This window comes from Lethenteron reissneri, chromosome 23 (genome assembly GCF_015708825.2).
Source record: "Lethenteron reissneri isolate LAM-NWPU_2019-01 chromosome 23, ASM1570882v1, whole genome shotgun sequence".
In the NCBI taxonomy this organism is placed as follows: domain Eukaryota; kingdom Metazoa; phylum Chordata; class Hyperoartia; order Petromyzontiformes; family Petromyzontidae; genus Lethenteron; species Lethenteron reissneri.
Window position 1 is genome coordinate 6,659,621 of NC_083801.1, and position 11,169 is coordinate 6,670,789.

Genomic DNA, 11,169 nt, shown 5'->3' on the forward strand with positions numbered 1-11,169 from the left:
CCAATGCACACGACACACACACATGCACAGTCTTAGTCCTGACCCGGCCACGATGCAAGGAATCAAATCGACTCTTCTTGTCCAAATTCCCCTCTTCATAGCCCGGTGCCTGGCAACCTCCGATCCATGGGTGCCTGTGCAATTGCACCGCCTGCACACACGATATGCTTCTCCGCTGATCCTAATCGGATGTGCACTCTGGTGGGCTTTTCCCATGATGTATAGAAAAAACTGAACCAGGATACAATGATCACCACATCCGGTATAGATGAATGGATCAACAGAACAACATCATTGTGGCCAGTAGAACCACCTTTGTCTTAGCATTCACCGTGTTACTTGACGTGGGCAACATTTTAAAACATTAGTATTCATATTGAATATTATATATCAATCGTGATTGCATTTGTCACTTCCCATGTACTACTGTGATGTGTTCATTAGTCAGCATTTGCTGTAATGCATTTGACTGGAATGTACTCATAACTGTGATGTTAACTGCAGTGTTAACACAGCTATAGCCTTGCTTGGACTGCAATCCTTAGCACAACCAAAACTAGCAACACACCCTTGGTTAAGTAAATGAATAAACTCTAGCTGCTATGACTGAAATCTTGCATTTCTATTTAAATAAAATAATTTTTTTGATTTGCACGATGTTTTATTTTAAAGCGTACATTCTCAACGCCTGCTTAATATGCTACACCATTGGTTAACAAATTATAGTGAACCATGCATTAGATTAGATTGTTTTTTGGAGTGTTCAGTAAAAGGTCCAACAAATTGAGACCTTTGTCCCAGCTTTCGTTATTCAATCACGCATAGATCAGCATTTGCTCTGTGGTCCTGCACTTACAGGAAGAAGTAGCCAGGAGTCACATGGATGAAGGGAGACTTGCAGACTCGTTGAACAACAAGATCTCCCGCCTGAATACAGAACTGCAGAAAACCAAGAATGAAAACAACGGTAAACTCACACACGCTCACAATTCAGGTAGTGCCAATCCTGACAACTGTACAGTTTGATCATTAAGATGGCACCAATACTGGCTAAGTATTATTTTTAGAATAATTTCAATACTATCTGTTTGTTGATGTCCATTGCATTAACTCGGTTTGCCCGGTGCGTTTCCACTCACAGCTTTAAGGAGACTCACTGGAACATACGGTGAAACGTCTTCTTTCGCGCACACCAGAGCCCAATTGGAAAGCAAACTGGGAGAGGTAGGGACATTTTATAAAACGTTCATTTCATGCAGTTATATTTACGTCAAAATATGTACATTGTGCACATGCAATAATTGTATAATGATAATAATATTGATAGTGTACAGCGTTTTGGTGACCGACCGCTGGATGAAAGTCCTCCACACACCCTATTGGCCGTAGCAGTTGCTTAACCATACTTCACCATGCCAGTCAGTGCAGGTCAGTTGAAGTTCCAGTTCTGATATCACTCGCCACTGAAGTTAACTAAAGCCACAAACCAATTTCAGGTCTGTCACACAATTCGAAGGTAATGCGAGCAAGGGAAGTGGATCCTCAGTCCTCGTTAGCAGTTGGCCCAGTTCGTGGCCTACCCTGCCTGTCTATGCCTGGAGGAGGGTAAAGTGACGGGCAGCCACCTCGGTGAATCACCACCGGCATAGATTCCTGTATGGCCTCACACGCATACCTGTCAACCCCTTATCAGTGCCCACCTCATTACAGACCATTTCAGACCTTATTGGTCACCCTGTGCCCTTATAAATCCCAAAGATCATCTTAAAAAGTCCCATGACAAGGGAGAAACACAAATAAATAGACAACAAAAAAATGTTGCCCTATTGAAACGGCTGTACACCGTATAGACCTACAAACTCAATTTCCATGTACAAGAATACGGGTAAACCGTACGGGTTGACAGGTATGCACACGTTTTCCACTGCGCATCCCGCACCTTCCCCTTCAACGACGCTAAAGAGCTACAATTCTGCCTGCTTCCTATCCCCGAATGCCTAGGATTCCTAGCTTGACGCTCACCACGGAGCTGCACCCAATCCCCTTTGAACGCCACCTCCTACTCAATAAAGACCACTTTTGTCTCTGGCGTCGTCATTACGACGTAGGCCAAGTCACCCACTGCCCTGTGTGTTTTTGCTGTAGGGCCAGTTCAAGGTGCATCTGCTTGAGCTGAATCAGCACAAGCTGGAGTGTGTGCTCGCTGACCTGGAGACGCATGAACGACCCCGTCACATGCTCTCTGACCGTGTCATCGCCTGGTCCGACAAGCAGGTGTGAATCTGCATTGGACCGAGAGCACAAGGGGGGGGGGAGCCGTCACAGGTGTATACATGTACTAATACGCCCCCCCCCCCCATGCATGCGAGTGAGTAACAGCTGGGGCAGAAAGATGTTTCCCTTGAGAGGATGATGCATTCGCGTGCTAAGAAGGCACGTGCTCCAGCTCGGTCTCAAGCTTTATGGAAATAAGAACAGAGCAAACGGATATAGAATGACAATATAAGTGGTGACGTGTAGTAATTCATAATATTACGTAGAAAATGTAATCGTGTGGGTTATTTTATTTTGTACTTTAATTTATTACAATGCCTGGTGTAGAACTCAACAAATGTGCCCGTGTTGTGAATTTTAAGCTGCTTTGCAAAAATAAGCATACACTTAGTTTATGACTGTGCAAGTGGTACAGTACATCCGACGCTGCATATATTGTGATGGGTTTTGGGTGACACACGAGAGCATAAACTTAAATCACTGCAAAACGTACACGATCAACGCTGCCACGTTTCCTCACTCTCTCTAACTCCTCAACTCGACACGCGCTGCAATCGACAGGGCCTCAAGCATGCCATGGTCCGGATGCCCAAGCTGAAGCTGGACGAGGGCTGCGCCCTGAGCATACCCGAGGCAGAGACAGAGGAGGGCTGTGGCCTGCCAAACTGCCCTCTCGGCTCGAGGCACAGCACCCACGAGCCACACGCGGCCAGAACCACGGCCCCCCCGGGCGTCGTCCGCCAAATCCGGCCTACGTCCCTGCCGCACCGGCAAAACAACAACAACAACACACGCGGCAAGTGGCGGCGCATCGCCAGCATGAGGAACAGCCTCATGCTGAGGAACGGTGAGCCCGCGGGAAGTGCTCAGCGGTCCAATCACCGCATCAACGAGGGCAGCCCCGCCGCTCGGCACCTCGGAGCAAGGCCGGGAGCCGCAGCTAGGAGGGTTCCTGCCAGGATTCCCAGGGCACCCCATCCGAGGGGCTCCGTAATCGGATGGTTCAACTCGGGGGAAGGACACGAGACACAAGAGAGGGTCGATGGAACCGAAAACTCCGGCAGTTCTTTTGCAGAAACGGATGTTGGTGGGGAATTGAGAGCCATTCCGGGCAGTCTTCAAAGCAGCATCCACGCCGTACTGGAGGAGACAGATGGATCCAGCATTGTTACAGTTGAAGGTTTGGGCATGCAAGGAGCCGCTTCCCGCGATGAGCAGCAAGCAACATTCGGATCCACCAACACGACAGATGGAGCAAACAGTGAACAATTTGCAACTGGGACCGGGGCTCATGCTGATCTGAACTATCGGGTAGAAGATTCGCAGGCGAGCCTTTTAACCAACACCATCGGGGCTGCAGCTTCTGACTTGTCAATTGATACCTACCAGGGTGAACCTTTACCAGGTAAGGTCCAAGTTATGGTCAATAATTAATGTCATGCTTTTGGTCACGTGAGTGTTTTTAGAATTTAGATGCAGTTGATTTTCAAATGTATGTGTTTAGATGTAATTATGATATGCATAATGTATTGTTACAAATTCTGTCACAGGACTTTCAATATCCATGTTAAAGCAGATGTTACATTTTGCTCATGTGGGTCAACTCCCAATATTAAACTGCTGATTTATGGTTATAAGCTTTGGTGACAACATAGCTAATAGCAAATACCATGATCAATCATGCCCATAGCTGTCTCAAGCTGAGCTGTCAGACATTCAAGCTGTTAATATAATTTAAAATATGTAGCTTGAGACAGGGTTGCTTAAAACAAACAGTTACAACAACTAGCACAAGTGTTCAATTGGAAATAATTTCCATCTTTGACTGAATGTTTCAGTCTCTGCGATAATGTATTCAATTATGTGACTGGAATCAAGCAATGAGATGAAGAATCAATTCAGAAATCTTGCAATGTGTCAGAGAATGGCTACGTAATAGTTTTTTTTACAGTAATTCTGAAAAATCCCGCAGGTGGTAATTTTATTATTTACACAGCAAGACTTACATGTGAGAGTCAAACTGATATTTTCCATTCTCTAAATTCAAATTATAGCCACATTGCTCTCGCATCCGGTGGGCGCTTAACCAATTATGGATTGCATGCGTAATTAGGCACTCAGCATCGCATTGCAATCCAGAGGTGCCAGGTATGAAATTGTGCATCGTGACGCTCCTTGCATTTGGGTTAAATTTGCCACGTGGAGTGAAACATCTTGTGCGGCATATCGTTACAATAGATACGGTGAGGGTTGACGCATTGCAATATTGACTAGGGGAATGGACCCTAAGCCACACGTGTGTGTAGCATGATGATTTAGTTTGTGCAGTTACCGATTAATGGATCAAATAAGTTGAGACCATCAACTGAGGGCCCAGTTTAATCACGGGCAGCTCTCTGCATTTAAACGCAGGCTCTAAGCGGCGCAGGCTCCGAGTGCTCTGACCTTTCAGCCACCTGGCCACTTCACTTCACACTTCACATGTTTGACTTCTTAGTCAAATGGCTCAGTCGCGGGGTAGTGCTTATCTCCATTTGCGACAATGATCTTGAATCGAAATTCCACATTACAATTGTGGGGACATCTAATCTCAATAAGTTTTGAAGGTTAATGTTCAATACATCCAGAATAAAAATATATAAGAGTATAATGATACACAGGGAGAGGGAATAATTGACTACTTTTATCCCTTAGTTCTAAACGTAATTATTTTCCTCTATTCCATACTGGGTCTTTTTGAATTTGCGACTATTTCTTTTCAAAGTCAAAAGAAAATTCAGAAACGTTCACTGAATTTTTCCAGAAATTATTGGAATGGAATAAAAGGAATCAATAACCATATCTGACTGTAGCATGGCCTCTGAGCACACTGAAGTCTGATATGTTACATTGTACACGATAAACAATACAGCACACACTCAATGGAAATGAATTTTAAAACAAACATTAATGTCCCCAAGACTTATCGAAGGCGTCCTTAAGATTATTGATATTCAATGTAAATTTCCGAGGCTCAGAGCCAGAAAAAAACACCTTCATATACAGTATGTGCTTGGTGCCAATGCCTTGAGGCTCATGGTGTAAAACTAAAACTCGTGAATCTAAGTGACAGTCCTCATATCCAAACATAGCAATTAGAGACGACGTTTCACTTGAAACTGCACCAAACAACTGCAGGGCAATTTTCTTACTGGAGTTTCAGAATGGCAACAAGACTGATGGCACAGTTTCAAGCCAAACGTAAAGATCGAATTGCTACCTTTTTGTTGTGAGAATTGTTATTCAACTTACCGGTGAGTTAAAAGCAAAAGTAATTGGCCCATTAAATGCTTGCACAGAAGACGCTTTAATGTGGTTGCCTATATCTGGTGGTGGTGGGTCTTACGACTTAGAATTGGTCAGATCACTACAGGGCCTAACGTCCTAACCCAACCGTCTATTATGAGTCATGATATTGGCCGCAAAAATCTGCATGTTAAGAAATGTGTGACTTTTGTATACATACATCTAGATGCAATTGATAACCAGAACTGTATGTGACTAATATACTATCGGTATGGATTATGTGATTATACAGCAGTTCATATGCTTGGGATTAAGAGAATAAATTCAACAGCGGAATTATTTACACCTCAGACAGATGTTTTTTTTCTTCTTCTCATAATTAGAGATTGCCTAATATTACTTGTATTTCGACGCATTGTTTTAACTGCTTTGTTTCCTATTGGCATTTGTGCAAAGTGAATTCAACGAGACACTGCATTCCTCATTAACACAGAGTACCAAGCTAATGAGTGCTCATGTACCAGCTCTAATCCGTTTCAGTAATTGTAACTGTCCAAGTGTAATTTCTACCTGTTGCCAGGAGAGGGCAGATGAGCAAAATACATTGTACGGGGTGGTCCAGAAGTCTTATGACCCCCATTTAATTATCTAAAACTACTATTTGTTTTACAGGAAAGTTCATTTAAAACTTAAATTAATATGCAAAGGAAAACATGTTCGGGGTCAACTAATTGGGGGGTCGCGTGACATTTGGACCACCTTAATATGCAAAGGAAAACATGTTCGGGGTCAATTCATTGGGGGGGACACGTGACATCTGGACCACCTTGCGTTACTTCAGCTTGCGTGCTCCCCCCGCCTTCACCAATCCACACTCACCAGTGTGGTCAAGTATGGTGAAAGCATGGTTCAGAGAGGTCATCATCCAACAGTAGATTGACACATGGCTGTACGTGTACATTTTACTGCGGGCGTGGTGCAAGCAGGAACGCCTTTAAGCTATGTGCTGCACATTTCCTATCGTTGCTGTTGACCTGCAGCAATGGAACGCGGCCCCAACACGAGGTGGCACTGCTGTATTGGAGGACAACTGTAGTGAGTGGCAGTTAGAAACGAGTGAAGAGGCATGGTTATGATGATACTGATAGGTACACACGCAGAAATCTCACTGACTCGCCACTGAATAGGACACCAGGACTAGGTAAATGTTAAATAAACTGGCATTTGTTTCATGCCTGCTAAGTGTAGCTTCGTTTATACAACTTATTTATCTTATTTTGACATGAAATTTTGGTAATCAGGAAAGAACGAAATGTTCGATCGTACGAGTCACAAGAAAAAATTAAGCTGTTTCGATGGCTTCATTATTGACATTATCTTTGTATGTTAATCTGGAACATACAAGATTGTTAATCTGGAACTTGTTATTGTACTGGTGATTGATCTTATTTATGAATGTATAATTATAATTAATGGACGTAAGATAACAAAACATTTTTTTTTGTCCCTGAGTAGTAAGTGTTTTTTTCTAATTTCTTATTCCTCAAAAGTCCAGAAAATGGCTATTATTCCCCACAAACTTTGCTTTTGTGAGCAGGACACAAAAGTAAAGTTAATAATCTACTCCATTAATAACACTTTGTAATAAATATTTTTTTTCGCTCCTGGGTAGTAAGTGTTATTTCCTAATTGCTTATACCTCAAAGGTATAAAAAATGACTATTATTCCCCACAAACTTCGCCTTTGTGACCAGGACGGTGATATTTTGAAATGTACCTATTTTCAATGAGAAAACGTGTGCATTGTGTCATTCCTTCACATAAAGTCCTGGTCACAAAAGCAAAGTTTGTGGGGAATAAAAGCCATTTTCTGTACTTTTGAGGCATAAGCAATGAAAAAAATAACACTTACTACCCAGGGACAACAATCGTATTACATAGTGTAATTAAACATGCATTATGTATGGAAAGAAGTCAGTTATCTTTTTAAATAATACTGGAGGAATGTTAGGCTTTCACAATCGCCATTCCTTCAGACATCCTCCTGTCTAGATTTGGCATTTAACTTCGAACATTTTTGCACATCATTAACCCTCTACCTCTTCCGAGATGAGAGCTGTGCGCATGGACATATAACTGGCCTAGTTCGTGGCTGTCTCAACAGTGCAGGACCTACCTTGATGCCCAGAATTTTTTTCAGTTTGTTGTCCTTCCCCCGCAATTCCGATTAGCACGGGTGGTTACGTACGATGTGAAAGAAGTTTAACATACATACAATATATACGGTATATGCTTTTAAAGCTGACACTCGCTGACTTGGTGTGCGAATTCTGCAAGTCACGACACAATGAAATAAGTTATATTAACCGGAGGCTGGACGACTGCAAGAACAAAATATGATTTCTGATATGCTTGTTTCATTCTGTTTTTCAGTAATTGGAAAATGCCGAGTCCTTTATGATCACATTGCCATCACGGATGAAGAGCTCACCGTTAGGGAAGGTAAGAACTTTAGAACACTTGATGCTGATGAATTACTGATGGTGTTGTGTTTCAAATGGTTTTAATTTGCACCATCTAAGATCCTTTGCCATTATTACAAATGCAACATCACCATTCCAAATTAATGTACAATTACAAATGTGTTTTAATACATATTCACAGTGAATAACATCAAAATATTTCAAGGCCCCAACATGCAAGTAAAAAAAAGAATAATGTCCTGGATTAAAACACGTTTAAAAATAGAGCCGAATGGAAATTTGGCTTGAAGGATCAGTGAACAATAATAACCAATTGTTTCAAGGTTATGTAATAATCTCTCTCAAAGAGCCATTTGCCTTTCCTGTTTACGCAGGTGAAATTCTCAACATCCACAGAAAGGACCCAGATGGGTGGTGGTTTGGAGAGGTGAACGGACAAGAGGGACTATTTCCAGCCCTGTACGTGCAGGAAATCCCCTTGGTTGATTGATGCTTCACACAAGACAATGATGCTTTACACAAGACAATGATGCTTTTGGGCTCAACTTTAAAAGCACAGAACAATGATCAACTGAAACTTTCGAACGGAATGCCTTTCTGCTAACGCGCACCGACATCTAATAATGTTTTTGTAAAGGTTTCATATCAATTGTTCATTTAAAGTTAATTAAATACTACAGGCTATCCATAAACACATCATCCATTCTTAATAGGTGGCAAGTAGACCTTGACTTTGGCATTTAGATCCTGAACATATTTCCATAAAACTATACACACATATTCTTGGTTCTTTCTTTCCCTTCTACGTGACTTTACCGAAAGAGCTAAAATTATTAATCCCTGCAGTCACGAAAGCTTTAAATCGAAATATACACACACACTCGGTTGTTTGAATCATTTGTCATACGAGGCTCCACATGTCATGGCGTCGGGGACTCACATCGTACCGATATTCGAGAGTCTTAGTTTTTCAGGTACAGCCATGCAGTGTTCCCTGGGTAGTAATTGATTCCAATGCTTCCTTTAGGTTATGCTAACGAAGAAAAAATAATATATCTATAAGGTTATTTGCTGCCAATAGTTCAACTACACAATGAACACTGCTGTTTATAATTTTAATGAATGGACGATACTTTTTATTGACACCCTGTATATATCAACCTTGAGTTTAACGCATAACAATTTTTAAGTGGAAAAAATTGCACAAAATATACACTTTCTATTATTTTGCGTATCGATTTATATCAGGCATGAGGTATTGTAAATGTATTTGTATCTACTGCCAGGTATATATTTTTTTTATTTCAGCGTGAATCTACATATTAATGCTCGGTGATGTTTCTATTGAGAAAAAATACACTTAATGCTGTCATGCCATAACCGTTTAAGGTACAGCGTCTGTCACCTGTTTTATTTTTTGTGCTTGAAACGAACTAATTTATTTCATAGCTTTATGTACGGGAAGTTTATTAGTAACTGGCAAAAGTGCGGATCACACAAATACGTAGATCAATCATGCACATTGATTTTGCAGAGGACCTCTGAGTAAACCTGAGGCCATACTTAGGTTGTAAATACATTTCAAGTCGAGTACTGTATAGGTTTTTTTCCTATACAGTACTCGCTTTGAAATGCACACACAGTTATTTGTCAACAGGGCAGTATGCTCTGCTGTTTATTAATACAACTTGTGATCCATTTTACAGAAACACTTGATTATAAAAATACACACATTTTCTTCACGTTAATTCGCACAATCACGCAAATCATCATTTGCCTGTTTATATTTGGTTTATTCTGTTTGTATTGGCTGATAATGCATGACTTTCAACGATGTGTTTTACACATTTCACTGTATTATAATAACACTGATTAAAGCTTACATTGTGTCATGCCTATGTTATTTGTATGCATATATTTTATATGAAAAAAATATGTGAATGTATTCAAATAGCTTCCTAATCCTTAGTAGAAGGCTAATTGATTTTATTGTAAGCGCTGTTTATGTGACCCCACATTCATTGCATCAGTAGTCCGACAAACCACGTGGTTTATTGGATTTGTGGGAGGTCCAGCCAAGCAATTTTTCATCTTCTATTTAAGCCAAGCTTCAGGCAGTGTCAAGTTCTGACAGTTCATTTTATCTCGAGGCCAAAAATCAAAGTGTGTTCTTATGCATTCTGAAGGATAAACTACATACGTATACATGTATGCATTTTTTTCCGTTTTAACAATTGCAAAAATAACATTGTTTAAATGTCAGACTCTTCATTTATCCTGGAGAAATCCGATGAACTTTGAAGCTCTTTTTCACAGATGTCCAGTAGTTTCAAAGATGTCCAGTAGCCTCTTCAAACCAATACAAGGGATTTAAATTGTCCAAAATATCACGGCTGTCACTTTTGTCTACTGGTCGGTCAACCCACAGCCGTGCCAGAGGGAAAGACGACATGGTATAGAAGTTAGGAAAAATCACACAAAAGCAAATTACATCACTGCACTTCAATTTTCGAAATTATTTTGATGTTTTTTTATTAATGTACAGAAGTCTAATTATTGTTCATTTTGACGCAAAAATGCACACAGCTGCTGAATTAGAAAAATCCACCATGCACATATAGAGAGCCATGAAAAACAATACAATAAAGTATTGAATCCACACATATTTTGCGTAAAATGCCGATATACATGAGGGTGTACCTGTCAAGTGAGATGAAAACCAACGTTTGGTCAAGAAGCAGAAAGCACGCCCATACCTGTAGGTACGTTTCATTGAGGCTCTGCATTGTTTCGACTGAAATATACATGATAGTACAATTTTAATGTCGTCGTATCTTTTGTTATTGTTGGCCAATTGTCCCCCAAATTATTTATGTAAAAAGAGAAATGTCTACACAACACACAAATGTTGAATGGTGAACTTCAAAGGACGCTTGTGAGCATGCGGTCATAAAGGTATGCATCTCCAAGGTCTCTCTAAATCTGTTTTATCTGTGGGCATTTATGCCTATTTTACATTTCAACATAGTGCATATTTGGCAAGCAGAATGGAATAAATGTGCATATTTGTCAGCCGTATGGTGGAAAAGGGAGAGTACTTTATTGGGCTCCAGAGATATTAGTTGGT

General features: G+C 40.9%; 1 protein-coding gene across 2 annotated transcripts in view; it reads left to right on the forward strand.

Moving 5' to 3' along the window:
• The window catches only part of LOC133345886 (nostrin-like), a 35,852-nt gene extending 24,905 nt beyond the window's left edge, over positions 1-10,947 (forward strand). For both annotated transcript variants that reach the window (XM_061556967.1, XM_061556969.1), the window contains exons 12-17: positions 859-967; positions 1,142-1,224; positions 2,146-2,274; positions 2,836-3,679; positions 7,993-8,061; positions 8,417-10,947. In XM_061556967.1, coding sequence (XP_061412951.1) covers positions 859-967; positions 1,142-1,224; positions 2,146-2,274; positions 2,836-3,679; positions 7,993-8,061; positions 8,417-8,532 — 1,350 coding nt within the window. In that variant the 3' untranslated portion in view covers positions 8,533-10,947. The remainder of the gene's footprint in view (positions 1-858; positions 968-1,141; positions 1,225-2,145; positions 2,275-2,835; positions 3,680-7,992; positions 8,062-8,416) is intronic.
• Positions 10,948-11,169: the final 222 nt, after the last annotated feature.